General features: G+C 47.4%; 1 protein-coding gene across 9 annotated transcripts in view; it reads left to right on the top strand.

Annotated features, from left to right (window-relative positions):
• The window catches only part of SLC4A5 (solute carrier family 4 member 5), a 108037-nt gene that overhangs the window by 59067 nt on the left and 27574 nt on the right, over positions 1-21396 (top strand). For 8 of the 9 annotated variants that reach the window (XR_013349090.1, XM_077842941.1, XM_077842943.1 and 5 more), the window contains 11 exons: positions 2633-2793; positions 3537-3692; positions 4893-4988; positions 7254-7309; positions 10698-10855; positions 11286-11373; positions 12301-12455; positions 12840-13028; positions 14715-14889; positions 16961-17094; positions 17499-17770. Coding sequence is in view for 8 of the 9 variants with exons in the window: in XM_077842941.1 (XP_077699067.1) it covers positions 2633-2793; positions 3537-3692; positions 4893-4988; positions 7254-7309; positions 10698-10855; positions 11286-11373; positions 12301-12455; positions 12840-13028; positions 14715-14889; positions 16961-17094; positions 17499-17770 (1640 nt within the window). In the remaining variant the exon portion in view is untranslated. The remainder of the gene's footprint in view (positions 1-2632; positions 2794-3536; positions 3693-4892; positions 4989-7253; positions 7310-10697; positions 10856-11285; positions 11374-12300; positions 12456-12839; positions 13029-14714; positions 14890-16960; positions 17095-17498; positions 17771-21396) is intronic. The other variant, XM_077842946.1, reaches the window with a different exon arrangement.

The following is a 21396-nucleotide window of genomic DNA, read 5'->3' as shown; positions in this document are numbered from 1 at the left end:
GTCTGGCTCCACAGGCCTCCCTGTTACTATACCAATTAATCCAAACTCTCTGAGTCTCTTAACCCCTCCCCCACCAGCAAATCCTCTCCTCTCCCAGACTCATTGTTAACCATTTGATGGGTAGCCTTCCAAAGCTTCTGCCAGGAACTTTTAGATACATGTGACCTTACACACAGATCTGTGTGTGTTTGTTTGTTTGTTTCTTTCTTTCTTTCTTTTTTTTTTTATAAAATAGGATGGTATTGTCTATCATGTCAGTATGCATAGTTCACCCTCACACTTTTTACCTCTGAGGGGTATTCTGCAGCAGGAGTGTAGAGAACAGATATGACCATGCCCCTACCACAAACTGGCAGTTTCCAGTTCTTCACCATAATGAACAGGTGAATGAATCCTTGTATACATATTATGGTGTGCAAATGTGTAAGGATATTTCTGCGATAATTTCCTGGAAATAGAACCACTGAATCAAAAGATGTGCACACTACATATTGAAAGCAGCTGCCCAATTCCCCATACCAAGACCGTGCTGCTATGCTATATACATACACCCAGGGTATACATGCAAACTTACACTATGTACACACATCCAGTAAGACAACACCCACAACCCCGTGTTTTCACCAACACTGGAAGTCACCAGTCTTTTTCATTTTTGCCAATGTGAGAAGTGAAGAATGCCATTCCATTTGCAGTAATTTAAATGTCCTTGATTCCTAGTAAAGTTGAAAATATTTTGGCCATCTTCATTTCTTTCCAGAATTTTTCACTTTTCAATAGGGTAATGTGAGTTTTTCTTTGATGTGAAGGAGTTGTGTTATATTATGAACACCAGTTTTTTGATGCCCTGTGTGTTATAAATATTTTCCCCACTATGTTGCATTTTTTTGGAACTTTGTCTTATTTTATAATACAGAAATTTTAGTTTTGTTTACTTTTATGTAACAAAATCTGCCCATTTTTTCCCCTAGTGGTTTTATATCTTGTTTAGCAGTTCTTTCTATACAACCAAGAATATAAGAAGATTCTCCTATACTCTCTTCTAGTATATTTGCATTGTTGTTTATATATTTTTATTTATTTATTTTAATTATGGTAAAATATACATAACATGAATTTTACCATTTCAACCATTGTTAAGTGTACAGTTCTGTGGACTTAGGTATATTCACCTAGGGTAATGGAGTAACCATCACCACCATCCATCTCCAGAACTTTTCTCATCTTGCAAAACTGAAACTCTACCTATCAAACAGTAACTCCCACTCTCCATACTCCTCATCCCCTGGCAGCTGCCATTCTACTTCCTGTCTCTATGAATTTAACTACTCTGGGTCTCCACATAAGTGGAATCACACAGTGTTCATCCTCTGTGCCTGGCTTATCTCACATAGTGTAAAGTCTTCGAGGCTCATCCATGTTGTAGCATGTGTCAGAGTTTCTTCTCTTTTTATTAGCTAATAATATTTCATCATAGATTTAACTTTATGTTTAGATTTTAATCTATGTAGAATTTAATATTGTGCTTGGTGAGAAATAAGAGACAGGTAAGTTTTTTTATTCTTATTTTTAAATTAGTCATCTTTTAAAAACCTCCTCTATCAAAACCCAAATTCCCATGGCGGCTTGGTCTGCTTCTGGACCGTTGTTCATTGATCTCTTTGTCTATATCTTGATGGGAATCACACTGTTAATTACTCCAGCTTTTAGGCCAGTTTCTGTATCTGCTAAAAGCATGGCAGTCCCCATCCTTCTTTTTTAGACTTTCCCCAACCATTTTCGGACATTGACTTTTCAGAAAACTTTAGAATTAGTCATGGTCCAAAAATACTTTTTTGGGATTTTGATTGGACTAGCTTGAAGCTACCCACTAACTTGGGGGTTGACATCATGCAAAGCAGAGCCTGCTGACTGCGCTGTCTAGGCTTTCTGGTGCTGCCCTCTGCTGGGCTGTTCCACGCCTTCCCTCTCAGCTCCACCCAGCCTCTGATTCTGTCTTCTAGAAAGAACAAATTCCTACATATCCTTGGTTTAATTTCTTTCCTTCCCCAGATGACATGGATTTTTAATATGAACTTTGAGAACCGAAACGCAGGGTTGACGTGTAGAATCTCCAGGCTCTTCAGCAGAAGCTGTGGGGAAATACTTTTTTGTCAGGAATGCTTTCTTTGCTCCTGGCAAACTACACCCCCGTAAGGCAGACACTGGACACATGTGTGACCAACTCTGGGTAACCAGGTTCCAAGTGATAAAGTGATACTTTTTATTTAACAGCTTTATTATTTTAAGTTATGGTCAACTTCTTTCATTTTAAATGTTCAAGTAAATGATTTTTAGTAAATGTACAGAGTTGCACAACCATCACCAAATCCAGTTTTGGAACATTTCTGCCACCCTCAAAAAGATCCCTCATGCCCATTTATGGTTATCCTCTGGATGTCACATTGCCTTGAGCACGACAGCATCAGGAGAAGTGGGGGGGGGGGAGAATGAGGGGGTTCCCAAGATCCTCTGCCTTCCACAACATGCATGCGCATGACTTCCAGGCCAACACTCCTTGCCCTGAGGAAATCCAATGGGGGCTCCTCCTGAGGGCACTGGCCATCCTGAACCCCATCCTGACCCCTTCCAGGTGGATAAAGTTTGAAGAAAAGGTAGAGGAAGGAGGCGAACGCTGGAGCAAGCCCCATGTGTCCACACTGTCTCTGCACAGCCTCTTCGAGCTGCGGACATGCTTGCAGACGGGAACGGTGCTGCTGGATTTGGATGGTGGCTCCTTACCACAGATCATAGGTGAGGCAGAGACCACCGGGGTCCCCTAAAGCCATGGCAGCCTCATGCCTGCCTCAGACCTGTGTGACGCCCACCTGATTCTGCAGACACGAGGCTCTAGGTCTGATGCTCCCAAGATAGCATTACAGTGGCCCTAGGCGTCAGTCCCCAGTGGAGCTCTGACCAGGAAAAGACCATCCTCTGAAATGCCACCCAGCAATGAAGCAAATCAGAGAGGAGCTTCCTAGTGTTGTCAGAGAATCCTATTGCCATGGCAACCTGTTTGTTACCAGAGTAAATGGATCATCACTCATCTTTAGGAAATTAGCTCTTATTAAGTGGAACAGTGAAGCTTACCTTACTGTCCCTAAAACTTTGTGAATTTTGTTCTACCATATTCAAATCTGCCACAGGTATTTTGCCCCAAATACTTTTCTAGAAGGAATTGATGCTAGGACTAAAACTATTGATCACAGAACTCTTGTGCTTCTTAGGGTACTTCATTGACTTTCCACAATAGCGTTGATAGAGCATAGAATTGTATGCACACACACACACACACACACACAGACACATGCATGCACATACCCAGAGCTGTGTGACCTGCCCATGTTTCCACAGTTTGTAGCAAAACCGGAACTATTTCCACATCTCCTATCTCCTTTAGTCACTTTTAATCCCACTTAGAACAGATGAAACTGAAGACCCCCGCATGCCTGGTCATTCTGTCCCACATGGATGAGGTGTGTCTGTTCCCCACTTAGATGATGTCATCGAGAAACAAATTGAGGACGGCCTCCTGCGGCCTGAGCTCCGGGAGAGGGTCAGCTATGTCCTCCTGAGAAAACACCGTCACCAAACCAAGAAGCCCATCCACCGCTCCTTGGTTGACATTGGAAAGTCCGTCTCCTCCACCACCAGTGAGTTGGGCCATGTACTGGTGGGCGATGGGCATGTGGGGGCTGGTGCCAGGTCCTAGGGTCAGGTGAGCCCACCTTGGTGGCTGGAGAGCCTTGGCAACTTGGAGGCTTCCTGGACCTCTTGATCCTGGAGAAATTCTAAAGTTCTGGGGGGTCTCTCTGCCCCCTTCTCTGGCAGGTCTGCAGAGACCCCAGCTATACCCCAATGTTGTCCCCACCAAGAACAGAACCATTCCTAGAAGAAAGCAGGTTCTCAGCCTTTGCTGCACATGGCAATCACCTGGGGGTATGAAACGTGTCCCTGTGCCTTGGCCTCAACCTGGATTTGGTTGGTCTAGGGTATGGCCTAGGAGTTTAGAAAACTCCCCAAGAGATTCTCATATGCAGTCAGGATTGCAAAATGCTGGTAGCGATGGCATGTGTGTGGAAAGAGCTTGAAAGTCTCCCACTAAACCCCCAAGAAGAACCCATGAACCTTGGCAGAAAATGAAACACATCAAGGTGGTAGAAGGTTCTGGGTTCCTCTCAGGTGTGCTTACAAATCTGGCAGCTGTGTCACTCTGATTGCCAGAGCCTGGAGCCATTAGGGAGAATGGATTGTTCTACACACACATCTCAAACCTGCAGTCCTCCACCCCTAATATTGCAGAGTCGAGATGCCCAGCCTGTAGCCTTGCTGAACCTGCCAGATAAATGCAGTGATCAGAAAACAGTTGATAAGATTGCTAAATCATTAAGAAATCTCTTTAGACAAATTGTTTTCAAATGGAAAATGTTTAGCATATGATAATAACAGCAGGTGCATGGTCAGCACTTAGTGTGTTCTAGCTACTGTTCTTGTCCTCTCCATTTCACACATGAGGAGCCTGAGGCACCAAGAAGTTAAGTTACTTGACTAATGTCACACAGCCAGTAAGTATTGGAGTCACGGATGAACACAGGCAGTCTACAACCCTTGCTGCCGATTTAATGATTGTGTATCTGTCTCACTCTCCAGAGTAGATATTTTCTCTGTAATCTTGTTCAGGCTCTTAATTTACTTCCAGAGCAAAACACAAAACAACTAAAAATACACTTTCTTTCTGAAAGGAGAGGAGACATGCCTCACAACCCAGCTTTGTTTAGGTGGAAGGTCCATGAATGTAAACCATGCTGACAGTAAGGCTGCTGAAGCCAAATCCTTTCCGTTCCTCCCCCCAGATCGCAGCCCAGCCCGCAGCCCAGCTGCTGGCCCCAGCCTCCACCACTCCACTGAGGACCTGAGGATGCGGCAAAATGCCAGTTATGGCCGGCTGTGTAAGTGTGTTCTCGGCTGCTGCATGACAGCATGACAGAGACCGTAGGCTCTCACAGGTGAAGGAGATCAAGGCCAGGACCTGTGTAAAATTCTCAGGACAGGCATCAGGAGAGATCTAGCCTTCACCCCAAACCCGGGCTGTCCTGGGGGCCTAACCTACTACCCTAAGTTTCTAGGTAATTACTCTGAAAAATGCAACTCTAAGTCAAGTGCTGGCATAATCAGGATCCAGTCCTATGTACTAGGCATTTTGATCTTGGTCTGTACCTCTGCTTCCACCAAAACTGATCATCGGCTCTATTTTTGGTAAGAAGTCTTCCTCAAAACTGGATTAGAAACAGGTGAAGTACTTTGCCTTGGGACAGTCCGAGAACACCACCACCACTGGATGACAGCCTCATGCACCACAACCTGGGGATGCTGGCTGTCACAGCCCCCCTGGGCCTGGGGGTGGGTGAGGGTCTTGTGAGATGCATGGTCACAGACAGGGCTCTTCAGGCAATTCATCAGGAGGTGTGGGGAGGAACAGACTGGTGAGCTGTGAAGCAGAGCAAAGAGAGAACTTGCAAAATGGAAAGAAAACGGTATGAGTATGTTCCTTTAGATACTTTTATTAAAATGCCAAGATATGAACAAGTTATGACAGCTGTGCCCTGACCAGGCCTGAGGAATGATTTGGAGGGTAGTGTGGGCCCTGGCGGAGGCCTCAGCTACAGTCTTTCCTCTCTGTTTGCTGGTGAGCTGAGTCATCCCGGACTTGGTTATTTCACATAGGGACACCAGGAGGCGGCCGGCAGCCAAGGGCTTTCACAGCTGTTCACTGTGTATGAAGTCACCGTCGTGCCCAACATTGCGGGAAGGAGACCCGGATAAAAGGCTCTGTGTGCATGCCGTCCCACCCCGGGGGGGCCCTGAAGGTTCAAAGAGGAGCCACGCCTGAGTCTTGGAGAATCAATAGGGGTTTTTCAGGCACACGTGGTAGGGTGGGGGTGAGGGAGGGGAGAAGGTTGCAAACAAAAGAGGAAGGCACTGTGAAGGGAGTTGTCCACCTCACCAGGAGGACAGAGCCTGAGGGCCAGGGGGTCAAACTGAAGGGGACCCATGTACCCTGCCAGAGGATCCTCCCTACCTCTATCTGGAAGATAATGGAGACCTAAGCAGAAGCACACCATAATCAGATTCTTACTTGAGAAAGAATAAACTAGAAGGGGACAAGACTGGAAGTAAGAGACTGTTGTCAGAGCAGGACCAGAGAGGAAAGGGCCAAGGTGGGATGTGAGGACGAGGGGAGGTGGGAAGGGAGCCAAGAGGCAAGGATGTGGAAGCGACGAGGCTGGAATTCAGCTGGTGGATGGGAGGCAGGGGTGCAGAACCAAAGAAGATATGGCGTCGGGGTGGTTTGTTGGAAGTCAGTGAGTTCTATTTCCTGGTGTGTTGAGTTGAAGGTGGGGCTGCATAGTGGATTCCAGGGCTCAGGAGAGAGATGTGGAGTGGAGACTCCATCTGGGCCTCCTCAGCCCAGTATGGGCCTGAAGCAACAGAGCTGGATCCCATTGAACAAGGTTGGAGAGGATGAAGCCTCTGCAGGGAATGCAGGCAAAGCAAGGCCCTGAGCCCAGCAGGAGAGGATTCTGGATGTAAATAAGAGTAAGGGAGCCAAGGGAAGGCAGAGTTCTGGAAACCAGGAGGTGCCACAGGCCACAGAAAGCCAAGAAATAAGAGGGCTGAGAGTGCTCATTGGATGTGACTGCTGCTGGGGAATGAGCAGCATTCCCTCTCCTGCCTCGCCGAGTTGGGAGGACCATCGGGCAGGGCAGTTCAGATCATTTGCCATCACTCTTCCCCCCATGGAGAGCCCCATCTTCCTTCCCTCTTCCAGCCAGATCCCTGACCATCTTGAAACACTCACATGGGTTGTGGAGGACAGAGGGGAAACTGGTCTTCTCTCTCTAATAAGTCCAAGACTCAGTGACACCTGGCACCTCACCTGATAATGTGTCTGTGTCCCCCACTCCTCCAGGGCCTGGCACAGAGCAGACATCTCCATCTCTGCCCAAGGAGGTTGGGCAGAGAGCAGCAGGCTGAGGAGTGAGAAGGGAAAAGGAGAACCTTCAGTAGAAGGGAAGAAAGAAGAAATGAGAGCAGAGGCTAGCTCCAGTCTTGCTTTGGTTATGAAGCTGGGAGAAGCATGTGTAGGGACCAAGGGAAAAGGACCTGCAAGAGTCTGACTTCCCCTGATGGACCTTCTTTTCCTTCTTTCCTAGGTCACGCCCAGAGCAGAAGCATGAATGACATTTCTCGCACCCCAAACACAGACCAGGTAGTAAAGGCCCTGCACTGGGCTGCTGTGAAGGTGCAGGGCAGGAACATGCTTTTGGTTGCAGGGGCAGGGAGCCCCGAGGGACAGAACTCCACTCCTAGGAAGGAGTCAGAGTCCCCAGGAAGGACCCGGGTGGGGGCTCTGGGCTGCCTTGGTGACTGCCCAGCTCATCGGCCAGGTACTGACCAAGCTCCATGTGCTGCCTCTGTGCCAGGCTCTGGGAGGAGTGGGGGACAGAGAAGCATGATCAGATGAGGTGCCAGCCATCCCTGAGCTTGGGATTTGTTGGATGGAGAAGACCAGCACATAGAGTCTCACCTCCTCCTTGACCCTCAAGCACCTTTAAGGATGGAGTGGGGATTTGGGCTGGCAGAAAAGAACAGTGGGGCCTCCCTGAGGAGATCCACTAGACTACCTACTAGTGTCTTCTCCCAGGCCAGGGCAGGATGACATCATTTCTCGTCTCCCACCAGCTTGCCTGAAACCCCCTGAGGAGATCAGGATTCTACAACAGGTTGAGTCCAAGTCTAAGGCCCCCAGCCCAGGTACCCCATAACTATGTCCTCCTGGGAACCCCAGTGGGGGACCCCTTCACCCACAACCCCCACACATCTTGAGGGCAGCAGTCTCATGGTCCCCATGCCTGAGCCCCCAGGAGGAGGAATAAAGGTGATGAAGGAAACCTGAAATTTGGTAAGGACCCCTCAGGAGCTTGGGGGATCTCCAGGCTTTCAAAGCACCACCAAGTTTGGTGGAAAGCAAAACAAAAACAGTCCCTCACGTCAGAGTCCCAAGGGCCCTTTGGTGGCTAAAACAGTAAGAACAGCATCAACCAACATTTAAAATCCAAATACTGCATGCACTACAATGACCTGAGCTTTTTTCTTAACATCTCCATTCAGCTGGTGAGGACACTGAGGCTTAACGCAGTTAAATAATGTGCCCCAGTCCATGCGGCTAAAAGCAACAGAACTATGATTTGACCCAAGGCAGTCTGATATTAGAGCCCTTACTTTGGGAGTGCCTTAGGAAGGAATATTCTAGAATATTATTTAGAGAAGAAACTCACTTTACTATAGGCATACACATTGATGGTGAAGCCATGCTAAGAAAGCATTGCCTAGTAAATGTCTTTGAGGGACGATTTTAATAAATATCTAAGTAGCAATGAGAATACTAGCTGTCACTTTTGCCGGGCAGTGCTGCCTTGATTTAGGGGTTGGAGCCCAGTGTCCAGCTCTCCTGACAGAGTGGTGCTGCTTCTCAGTTCCTGCAGCAGTATGGCTTGTTGTGGGCACAATGGCTTGTCAGGCAGTGGGTACGCCATAGGTGCATCTTTCTTTAAAACTCCACACCCGCCCTAGGTAGGCCAGTGGGTTCCCAGTAAGCAGAACGTGGATTCACTGTGTGCAGAGACTCAGCAGAGGTGGACCAGAGTCCCCATGGGGTTCAGGAAGAGGGGTCAACAGGTCCCTGATTGGACAAATCTAGGTTCAGATTGTGGCCAAGCCAGGAGGACCAGAATGCCCCCGTGGCTCATATCTGGGATGCCACCAGGGCAGGCTCCTTACCAAACATGTCACAATCTGCAAGAGAGGACCCAGGTCCTTCTCCTCTTCTGGATTATGCTTCTCCAAAGCATTGTTGTTTTCAAAGCCTTGTTCTCCAGGGCACTCCTATTACCCCTCCTCCTCCTGTCCCCTGGATCCCCTCCCTGCCAGATGCTCAGGGGCATGATGCCGGGAGTGTGGGACAATAGCTCTCCTGGCACACCCAGTCCTTCATCCTGAAGAACCTGCTTATGAATCAGCTGACTCATCTGTAACAGAAGGACTTTTTGAGCCTTTGGGACTCTGGTTCCCATTTAACTCCCGGCCATGCTTATTTGTCCTTGGGACTGTTGCATGGGTGGCTGTGAAGAGTTTTATTTGTTGGTTGGTTGGTTTGAATTTAAAAGATTATAAGGGTGCAGCTGTCACTCACGTGCTTTTTCTTGCACTGGTAGTCCACCCAGCCCAGTGTGTATCCCACCCCCCATGAATGCATCAGGGAACAGTTGTGAGCCATTCCCCTGCCTAGGGCCAGGAAAAGACACAGGAATCTGTACAAGGAAAGACTCTGGCCAAGGAGGAAAGGGTGGCAAAATTGTGGTGTCCACAAGATCTCTTTAGGACTTGCCTCCCCCTCTGGTCCTTTCTTCCTTTGTTGGCCATCAGGGACTTCCACCAGCCCTGCCCCCACAAAAGCCTTCCTCCCCTTCCTCTCTGTACAAATTTATCTCTGTCCCTTGCCCATCCCCTTGCTGCTGAGGGGAAGCAATCTGAAAAACCAATGCACCCTATGATGTTAAAGACTAAGAAAAACTTGGGATCCCTGGGTGGCGCAGTGGTTTGGCGCCTGCCTTTGGCTCAGGGCGCGATCCTGGAGACCCGGGATCAAATCCCACGTCGGGCTCCCGGTGCAGGGAGCCTGCTTCTCCCTCTGCCTATGTCTTTGCCTCTCTCTCTCTCTCTGTATGACTATCATAAATAAATAAAAATTAAAAAAAAAAAAAGAAAAACTTGTACATGACTGTCCCTGGGGCATTTTCATTGTACAATAGGACTCAGGAGGAGTCTGTGTCTTAACCTTAGGAATGAAGTCATAGATGTAGAGAGTGAGAATAAGTTTGGGATGAGGGCCTGTTTCTGGTACCTCTCCTATTGGACCCCACTCGCTCTGCCTATTTGACCTTCCTGCCCTGAACAGACACTAGCCCCTAGCATCCTGATAGTCTATAGTTGGAAAGTCTCAGAAGCCATGAGTTTCCTAGGACTTCCCCTCGGGATGACCTGGGGACATGGAAGTCTCCCACGGACTTGGAGATGGGGCCCAGGGGCTCCTGTCAGCCAGGAAGCTGATGGCAAGGGAAGACAAACATGTCTGCCCTGGTCACCAGAATGGGCCTAATCCTTTCCACAGCCACTCAAGGTGAAGGCAGAGAGGGAGGGTTGGGTGCTTGGTGTGGAAGAGCCGACTCCCACCTGCTTGAGCCTCAGGGGGTTGGGGGATGAGGCCTGATGTCTGGCAAACCTTGGCTTTCTTGTATGACCCCTCAGCTCATACTTCATTTGAGCAGTTTCTACTCATCAAGGAATGTCTTAGGGGTTAAGTCACTGCCTGTTCCTTCCTGTCTCCTAAGGCTGGCTTGGTCCTGGGGTTGACGGATTTTGAGTCTCCTCATCTACAGAACAGAGGAAAGTGTTTGGTTATTTCAGTCTCCTGAGAAATACTTGGAGAATTTTTTAAAGTCAGGCCTTCACAGCAATCTAAAGGGGGTTGGGGATACTGAATGCTGAAACCACTGATGAGAGTATCCACGGGCATCTTGTTTCCCCCTCCCTGCCAGCGGAAAAACAAGTTTATGAAGAAGATCCCCAAGGACTCAGAAGCCTCCAATGTGCTTGTCGGTGAGGTGGACTTCCTTGACCAGCCATTCATCGCCTTCGTGCGTCTCATTCAATCGGCCATGTTGGGAGGAGTGACCGAGGTGCCTGTCCCCACCAGGTGAGGGCCACTGAAATCTGCCCCTACACCCGCCTGAAGGAAGCCAGCTGTCCATGCAGTTGGCATAAAGAGCTGTTGGAGACACCCCTAAAACAGAAGGAAAATTAGGGAATTGCTGGGGAGGGAAATCTTTTGACTAAGGGGTGGGGTTTAGAGCTTATTTAAAATAATCATTTAAAAGAAGGAGCTGAGATACTGTTGGCTGGGCTTGGGCCATAAGACAATGGTGAGGATACTCCAGGGGGAGAGGATGGGGGTGAAGAAAAGACGTCCTTCCAGAGCAACTATGAGATTCAAAGGAGGGAAGGGACAAGTGTATGGTCAATTCATGAGTTAAGAAAGAATAATGTCCAGGGCCAGAGAATCCCTGTCTTTACCTGCTTCTATTTTTCCTTGTCAATTTCCTCCTCCTCCTTTATCTTCTTTGCAGATTTCTGTTCATACTGCTTGGACCTTCTGGGAGAGCAAAATCCTACAATGAAATTGGCCGTGCCATTGCAACCCTCATGGTAGATGATGTAAGTAGCAACAAAAAGCGTGTACTCCTGAATGCCATGGTTCCTGCATCAAGCACTATGCTTTCATTCCCTCACTTATCCAACAGGCACATTTGAGCACCTACTGTGTGCCAGGCTTATGCAGGGAACTGAAGATTATAAGAATCAGTTCAGTCACTGCCCTTTAGGAGCGCTGATCAAGAGGGAGAGACAGACTTGTAATTCTAAAAGTGAACCATATGCTAACTGTCCGGGCAGCCAGGAGAGGCTTCACATAAGAGAGGGCTGTAAGCTAAGGATGAGCAGGAATTGGGTAGATCCTGCACAAGCCTAAGAGGAGGCAGGCATTCCAGACAAAGAGAATAGGAACCAAAGCTTAGAGATAGAGAAGCTGGGTAAAAGTGGTTCGACTTAGGCTCAGTGTAAGAGCCTCAAGAGCAGGAGGTGACCCAGAGATGACAGAGCCGATAGGCATAGCTGAGAGCTCTCTCTGTCCCAGGAGTGGTGGGGAGCCTAGAAGACTTCAAACACAGGCAAGATCTGTAAATCAGAAAGAACGTCCTGGAGACAGCCTGGAATGATGCAGTCTGACCCTCCAAGGATGAGGGGCGAGGAAGTTATAATCAGATCTAAAATAACTGAGCTGCTAGGACTGGGTTCTGTACAGGTTTTCTAATAAACTTGTTCCCTGCCAAATTGAAAGCAGAACAGTTAAGTAACTCAGCTAAAGACCTTCAGTGAGGACAGGGAGACCTGGCCTCCAGGTCTTCCCCCAAGACCCGCTGCTCCCCACCGTGTGTAATTTCACCTGCTGGGCTCTGTCCTCACCTAAAGACAGAGTGAGCTGGCAGGAGCAAAGGTTCAAAGGGATTTTCTCCGAAACTATATGTGATGTGCTCCCAGGAGGTGAAGGAGAAGCAAGACATCCCCTTACTCTTTCCTTGCCAGCTCTTCAGTGACGTAGCCTATAAAGCCCGGAATCGGGAAGATCTGATAGCAGGAATTGATGAGTTTCTGGATGAGGTCATTGTCCTTCCCCCTGGAGAATGGGACCCAAATATCCGGATTGAGCCTCCCAAGAAAGTGCCCTCTGCTGATAAGAGGTATGTTTGTGGATGGAGGGGTGGTGAGGAGGGAAGTGGTTCAAAGGGAGCTCCATGACTGTCTGTCCAAGTCTGTTCATGACTTTTCTGGTCAGCGTGGATGGGTTTATACTATATTTTGGAGGATATAGTATATCCTTGGACCTGGTGTCATTTTATCTCTCAAAAAAAAAAATTAGCAAGCAACATGCTGCATTGTGAACATCTGTAAAATCTGGGTGACCTGTGCAGGGGTACTGTGAGGCCATTTTCTGCATTTGTCTCTATTTTATTTCATGATTTTTGTTAGAGAGGTAAGAGGCATTCTCAGGACTGTTCTAGAGGAGCTAAGTTCATCCCAGGATTGGGAGCCCCACTGTCCCCTGCCCCCCTGGCTCCTTACAGGAAATCCGTGTTTTCGCTGATGGAGCTCAGACAGATGAACGGCTCTGCAGGGGGAGGCAGCGGAGCAGCTGCAGGAGGCAGCGCCGGTGGCGGTGGCAGTGGTGGCGGGGCTGGCGGAGGGAGCAGCGGGGATGAAGGAGAGATGCCAGCCATGCACGAAATCGGGGAAGAACTTATCTGGACTGGAAGGTGCCCACCCCAGGCCTGACGGGAATGCCAGACAACCTTTAGGCTTGTCTCCTTCTCACCCACCTGTGCGAACCTTTCCCACCTCTGCCTTGCAGCTCCCACTCCCGGCCATGGGGTCCGGACACTGCACTCTTTCCCTGCCCATCCCCTCAAACCCCTCTGGATCTGGCAAAAGAGGCAACTATTGTGGCAGGAGAAGGGAAGTGAGGTCCAGCACGGGAGTGCAGGAACACACACTTTCCTCTAGATACTCTGTTCCTGTGTGAGTCTTCTAGGGTTGCCATAACAAAATGTCCTGTTCTAGGTGGCTTAAACAATAGAAGTTTTCTCTCACAGTCCTGGAGGGTAGAAGATCCAAATCAAGGTGTGGGCAGGGCCAGCTCCCTCTGAGACTTTGGATGGCATCCTCCCTTCCCTCTCCCCAGATTCTGGTGGTGGCCAGCAGTCCTCGGTGTCCTTGACGTCCTTGGCTTCAGCTGCAGGGCTCTGGTCTATGTGTCTGTCCTCATGTGGTGTTCTCCCTGCATGTGTCTTCCAATGGCACTTTTCTCCTGAGGACACTAGTCATATTGGATTAGGGCCCACTGCCATGACCTCCTCTGAACCTGATTATATCTGCAAAGACCCTATGTCCCTTAGGACATCAATATGTCTTTTGGGATGACACTATTTAATCCATAACAGCACAATTTGAATTTTTTCTCTTTTTTCTTTCTTTAAAAGAGAGAGAGAGATTGAGATTGAGATTGAGATTTCCTGGCTTGGGTTTCCTTGCTGTCTTTTAGAATAATTCGGGTTGCTCTGAATTTAGGAAAGGACATGGCCCTGCAAAGCTATATGTAAATTATGACTTTGAGAATGGAGTCATGTTTTATATGTCTTTGGCTCTATGCCAACCAGTGCTTCCAAATTGGGGATAATTTTGCCTGTACCCCCATCTTCCCCCAGGAGACATTTGGCAATGTCCAGAGACATTTTTATTTGCCACAACTAGAGGGGGGTTGCTGCTGGCATCTAGTGGACAGAGGCCAGAGATGCTGCTCAGCATGCTACAAGGCCCAGTACAGCCCCATGACAAAGGATTACGCAGCCTGACATGTCAATAGTTCCAAGGCTGAGAAACCCGGCTCCATGCCAAGCATTGCATTAGGAGCTGTGGGGAATACTATATCCAATAGCACAGTCCCTAAACCTAAAATTCCTACTTGATTGTTCCAGAGAATAAAGAAACCAGTTCTAAGACTGAGAACCTGCCCTTGATGAATCTGGGCTGTCTCTCTCTCTCTCTCCTAAAGTTGGACACATCTCTGTTTACCAAGCACAGGCAGATGCCCTGAAGATGATCAGGGACATCACTGAAGAGGACGGCAGGATTTCTGTGGACCCCACGATCTCCTTTCCCCATACGATGTTAGGTCTACTCTAGGACATGTTCCCATCAGGCCTTCCCTTGCCCATCCAGGCTGTTTCTGACCACCTTTCCAGTCAGGATGATGCTAACCACAGACTTTCAGTCCTGCAAAAATCCTCTCTGCCTTTATATGTGCTAGTAGAAAGACCCCTGTCCCCTTCCACCTCTAGTCAAGGTCCTTTTCTTGCCCCAAATTCTGCAGGCTCCTATAAATAGCCCTACCCCTGCACTGGTGTTTGTAGTGAGAAAGCAGCCCCTGGGCCTGTCTTGAGCAGGTTCTTCGGTGGCCTGCGTCTGGATATCAAGAGGAAGCTGCCCTGGTTCCTGAGTGACTTCTATGATGGTTTTCACATTCAGTCCATCTCTGCCATCCTGTTCATCTACCTCGGCTGTATCACCAACGCAATCACCTTTGGTGGGCTTCTGGGGGATGCCACTGACAATTATCAGGTGTGTGTGAGCTGGGGCTGTGAGTGCTAAGTTTGCGCAGTGGCAGTATCATAGCCAATGGTGTTTATCAGAGGCACAACTATTGCTAATTGGGGACATCTGTGCAAACCTCCATAAAATCTTCTGCCACCAGGCAGTGGTAAGGAGTTTCATACCATAATCCCAAAACCAGGGCTTGAGTTTCACCCACCATGGGGCTCAGAACATCACTTTTAGTGATCTTTTACCCTTCCAAAAAAGTAGTGAGCCTACAGTATTAAAAGATCTAAAGTTAAATTGTGTTACTAAAGTCCAAATGTAAGGATGACATAAATAGATCAAACTTTTTTTAACATTTATAAAGTTGTGTTAATTGCACTCTATTTTTTGTCAATTTTTATTATTGAAGTATAGTTGACATACAATGCTATATTAGTGTCCAGGTATAACATAGTGATTCAATAATTCTATACATTATGCAGTGCTTTTAAGGGGATTGATCCTCTCTGTTGTTTGATACTTTTCCCACTGATGTGTGAATGAGCAATCAGAATTAATTAAGTTATTAATTAGAGACTTCTTTGCACATTTTTTAAATCAATCTTAAATTCTTTGCCTAGAATTAAGACATCTTTAGAAAGATGGTAATCTGTTACCATGACAACAATACAGGCCTCCCTTGGAAAAACATCAGTCAGCAGAGACACCAGCCCATATCCCAGTCAAGGGTCTTGTCCCATGGGGCCTTCAGGGTAGAACCATTGGAAAGCTTAGAAGCCAAGGTGAAGACTTATTACTCCAGATAAATTGAGATGAATGCTTATCTTCAGACCATACCACTCTCCTGAACTGCAGGTCCAATATCCAACTATCTCCTGGGCATGTTCATATGAGATCCCTCAACTCAGAGAGTCAACATTGCATCCATTGTCTTCCCACTAGACCTGCTGCTATCCCAACATAGCAAGTGACACCATGGTTTATCCAGCTATCCATGCATCATCCTTGACTTCTAAATCCCAGCTTCCCCACATTGTCTTCATGACATGACTCTACTTGCTTCTCAAGACTCATCTCCAAAGACCCTTTTCTCAGATTCCTGTCTTCCTTACCCATTATGTTTTCCATCAATCTTCATCATCTTTCCATTATTCAAAGGCATGCTCCCTTTCAGCTCCAGCTTTTGTGAACAAGAGTTGCTATTCCTGGAACCATCTTTTTTTGTCACTCTGCTTACCTTATTCTCCTGGTCAATTCCTTGCTCATTTTGGGGAGGTCTCAGCTTCTATATATATACCTCCTGGGAAGCCTTTCTGACCACTCTCTTACACCTATTATGTTCTCCTATGACGCCTTGAACTTATCCCAGCTTATCACACTCCAAGGCAGTGATTCTCAACAAGGAATGATTTGGTTCCCCAGGAGACATAGAGACAGTTTTGGTTGTCATAACTGGGGAACAGAGTGCTACTGACATCTGATGGGTGGAGACCAGGCATGCTGCTAAACATCCTGTAATGCACAGGACATCCCTCTACAACAAAGAATTGTCTAGCCTAAAATGTCAATAATACAAAGGTTGAAAAACTGCTGTATGGAAATTGTCTGGTGGTTACTTGTTTGTATTTCCCATTAGACTGAAGATGCATTATCTCATTCACTGATGGGTCCCCAGTACCTAACAAAATGCCTGGTACACAGTAGGCACTTAATGGATTTTGAATGAATGAGTGGTCTGACCTCTAAAAGCACCTAACAGATTTTTGAATGAATAAATGACTGGATGGACAAATAGGCTGTCCTCTGGGAGTAGTGTGGGCATGAGATCAAGCACATCCACCGGCAGCCCTGTTTTCTAAGTTGTAGGGTGCCAAAAAGAAGTTACATGGGACCTTAGTCCAAATATAAATAGAGAGTGATACTGGTGATTGGGAGGAGGGTGTGGAATAGGAGATAGGAGGCAGAATTTGGGAAGGAGAGGGCCCAGAATAAAGGATGAGCACTGTGGCCTGGGCCCTTGGCTGGGTTCTAGCCTATGCCAAGATGCCCCTTCTCCTGCTTCCACTGAGCCTCATACTCCTCATGCCCCCAGGGAGTGATGGAGAGCTTCCTGGGCACTGCTATGGCCGGCTCCTTGTTCTGCCTCTTCTCGGGACAGCCTCTCATCATCCTCAGCAGCACAGGGCCCATCCTCATCTTTGAGAAGCTCCTCTTTGACTTCAGCAAGTAGGTGCCGTTGGTAGCCCCCGGTGCCTACTCTCACACCTGCACCTGCTCTCACCACTCTGAGCTTAATTGCCTCATCTACAACATGAGACCATTTTAAGGCCTCCCCAAACTCTGTTACTCTGATATTCCCTGTTTTTCATTCACCCTGGGTGTTTGTTACCAAATGTGTGAGAATTGAGATGTCTTAGCACCTTCCTGCCATCCCCCATGAGATCTTTGCCAGAATTTGCAAAGATGAAACAATCCCACCCAGGAATTCTCCCTGTCCCTTGTCCTCTCACAGCTCCTAGAAGGGCATTTGTGCCACAGAAGGGATGGATGAGCCACTCAGGTTGGGTTGGGGAGCCAAGTACTGTGAAGAGCCCTGGGCTGGAGGCCCCTTCCTTCCCTCTATCTTCCAGAGGCAATGGCCTGGACTACATGGAGTTCCGCCTCTGGATTGGTCTCCACTCAGCCATCCAGTGCCTTATCCTGGTGGCCACAGATGCCAGCTTTATCATCAAGTATATCACCCGCTTCACCGAAGAGGGCTTCTCCACCCTCATCAGCTTCATTTTCATCTATGATGCCATCAAGAAGATGATTAGTGCCTTCAAGTACTATCCCATCAACATGGACTTTAAGCCTGACTCCATCACCACCTACAAATGCGAGTGTGTTGCCCCTGACACAGGTGACCGGTAATCCCAGATGTGCCCTGGGCCTTCACCCACACACTCTCCCCTCACCACAGCTCTCTACTCAAATGTAGGAGGTACCATCCTGAGAGGTATCAGGCCCCTTGAGTGGTAGCAAGCTACCTGAACACTTGGATGTCCGTCTGCCAATGGTGGTATAAACAGAATTCCTGAGGGAGCTGGGGGGCTCAGTCAGTTAAGCACTGGCTTGGTTTTGTCTCAGGTCATGATCTCAGGGTCATGAAATTGAGCCCCATGTTGGGCTCCCTCTCCTTCTGCTCCCCCCAGAACTCTTTGCTCTCTTTCTCTCTCTCTCAAAACAAAAGATAGATTTCTGGCATTGGGTGGGAAGTTGAATCAACCAACTGGTCAACCTGATAATACATAGTGCCTTTTCTGTGGAATTCCTTACTAACCAAAAAAATGTCATCTGTACAGTTAGGGCTTCCTATAGTCTCAACCACTGGCCTCCCTTCACAGTCCTAGTCATGCCCTCAGAGCCTTCAGTGGGCCTTGTCTGGGGTGACCAGGATGCCGTGGAGCAGGGACACCCATAAATACATAGATCTAGATCAAGAGAGAGAAAGAGATCTGTCCATATATCTCTAAGTACTACCAAGCTGGACTCAGAGAGAAGAGTGAGGCCCAGAGACAACCCAAGGTCACATTGAAGCTCAGTTTCCCTAGCTATGAAAGAGGAATATCAATGCTGGCCCTGATGGTCTCATAGAACTCTTGTGAGGCTTCCAAATCTATACCCAGATTGGATTGGAGTTTGACACAAGTAGATTTTGTGTTGTTTAGTACTCCACATGTTATTGATAAAAGATTGATCATAAGTCAATCAAAAATATTTACTGTACAGTCACTGTGCACCCTGCTTTAGACTAGGCCTCATGGAGAGGAAGATGTCCTGACCTCAGGGTGTATAGTTCTGGTTATACCCTCTCTCCCTCTGTCACTGCACTGGTTTTGTAAACAAGTCTAGACTTAATTTTTTTCTATCATTAATTTAGAGTTATTTCATTAAAATTCAGCATAGATTAAGCTATTGTTTGTCCTGAGCCAGAACATGCTGCTTGCCCAGGCAATGGAGGAGATCCTACCTGCAGGCCTTTTTCATTCTGCCCTGGAGTGAATCTCTCCTCTGTGGCCTAGGCCCCATCAGGATACTCCCATTTGCTGCTTGTGCCCACTGGATGGTGGCTTCATTGCATTGACTGAACACAAAGGTTCACACAAACACGGCTTTTGGAAGTACATGGCCTTGATCTCTTTGAGAAACTGTCCAAATTCTGGGGTCATATGTGGCATTTTGGTCATTCTGAGAATCATCTGTCCACAGGAGAAACCAAACATAGACATACCCTAAGAACAGGAGATGTAGGAGCATAGAAGGCTGAATTTGAGGGCCATAATAAAATCTACTTGCCTTCAAAGAGTATCCCCTTTGCCCTTTCCCAGGTGCCTGATAACACCTCTTTTTTTTTTTTAACCTCCTCATTTTGGATCACTCTATTGCCATGGTTCTCAAAGTGTGGTCTCCAGAAGCAGCATTAGTACCTCTGGAAACTTGTTAGAAATACAAATTATTGGGCTTCACCCAACACCTGCTGATCAGAAACTCTGGAGGTAGGGCCAGCTGTATAGTAACAAGCCTTCCAGGTGATTCTGATTCATGCTTAAGTTTGAGAACCATTGCTGTATTCAGCTGTTAATTAGTAATTTGGAGCCCTCATTAGCCACTAACCCTTATAAGATTAGATTTTCAGTTTCTTCACCAAGAGTAAAGGAACTGGGATTAGGACAAGTTAGTTTTGACTAGAATATGAAAAGGAAAATTCTAGACATTAGGGGAACTAAGTGAGGAGGGTTTCTTTCCCAGTCCATGGTCCACTTGCTTGCAAAATGTTCCATATTCCTAGCTTTACTGCAAAGCCCAGTCTGGACAAGGCACCCTATTGGTCTTTGCCACTCTTCATCCTAAGAGCTTGTTGTGTGGGGGAGCTCTCTTTTTAAATTTAATCTTGTTTCCATTGTAACTGATTTGTATTCTGTTTATGGATGCTGCACAACTGATTTGGCTGCTTTCAATCCCAAGTGAGTACCACTTTGTAAACACTAGTATTTAAAAATATTTGATATTTGGAATCAAATATTTGAAATATTATATTTCATCCTCTTTACCTCAAAGTGACTTTCAGATTAACCCTACCCAATATAAAAGAATGGCTAAGTCTAAGAAGAAGACATCAAAGGTGTGTCTGGTCTGACAAGCTTGGGCAATGGAAAAGCACCTGAGTTCTTGAGGCTCAAGCATTAGCTGGGAGTCCTCTAGTGTTTGTGTGGGTAGCCCTGAGTTACCCACTTCTGGCCCACTTCCCCTGCTCTGTGGTTAACTGCACATCATGTTCTTTTGGTCAGTGGTGTGAGGTAAAGTAGCAGATGTCCTGATTTCTATTAGTAAAGCTTTCTTCAGAATAATCGTAACAAACCTCTGGTTGTAGAACTTTTAGGAATATTCTGCCCTGGGTCAAGACTGAATTCCTTAGTCATTCCAGCCCCCCACTGCCCCAGAAGTGGGCAACATAGAGGGGCCCTGTGATTACATCCACCCCGTGACAGCTTATTGGAGGTTGAAGAAGCTTCAAGAATAGCTTCAACTTCACTCTGGGTTCCTAACCAACCATGGACAGTCAGTAGGAGCCAAATGGCTTGCAGCGCATTTCAGATTCATTGCCAGCAAACTGGCTAGCTGGCCTCCTGCCTCCCTCCCCAAACCTGCTGCATTGGAACTACTTAATGAGCCTTCGCTTAGAGAAGAAAGGCAAGGAGGACCTGGCCCTTCTTTACCCATGCAGCACAGGAGCACACGTGAGAGAGAAGGCAAACAGCAGCCTCCAAAGCCTGCCTTTTTAATGAATGGCTACATCCCACAGGAAGGGAATTACAGTTCTCAGTTCTTCTCATGGCCTGTGATGGGAACCCTTATATGCTCTACCTACAGTTTGGAACCCTGAGGCTGGGGAGGGGAGTGGTAAACAGCTAAGGACAGTACCTCTGGGTTATGATTCACCTTCAGGCTTGGACTTGGGTTTAATTTTCCTCAGCATGCATTCAAGGGGTAGGTTAGAAAATTTAATATCAAAGCCAATGTGTTCTTACGGTTGGCCTAAAAAACACACACACACATCTGGACAGGGGCATGGAGAGCAGCACAGGAAGGGATTCTTGCTGTGTAGACCTTGGAGGTATCTAGGCTGGGCCTGGGATGGATCATGACTCCTTGCAAGTACGAGTTGTGCGACCGTGGGGAAATGAGCAGGTTACTTAACCTGTGTGGGCTTTGGTGGGCCTCATCTTTCAAAAGGGGATAGTAGGAATTTAGGAACTTGGCAAGATGATGCTTCTAAGGCTTGGCATTGTGCAAAGCAGAGACAGGATAAGTCCTCTGAAAGTGTCTGAGAGCGTAGACGTGGATCCAGTTGCTGGTAGGGACAAGGCACGTCATTCCCCAGCTCGTGTCAGCACTGGGTCTTGGTAGCAGATTCCTTACTTTGGCTTTTAAAGTGAGCCCTTCGTGGTCAGATAGGAGCTGTCATAGACCGGCCCAGTGGGGCAG

The sequence above is a fragment of the Canis aureus genome, chromosome 12 (genome assembly GCF_053574225.1).
Source record: "Canis aureus isolate CA01 chromosome 12, VMU_Caureus_v.1.0, whole genome shotgun sequence".
Taxonomy (NCBI): Eukaryota; Metazoa; Chordata; class Mammalia; order Carnivora; family Canidae; genus Canis; species Canis aureus.
This window is presented reverse-complemented; position numbering and strand designations above follow the sequence as displayed.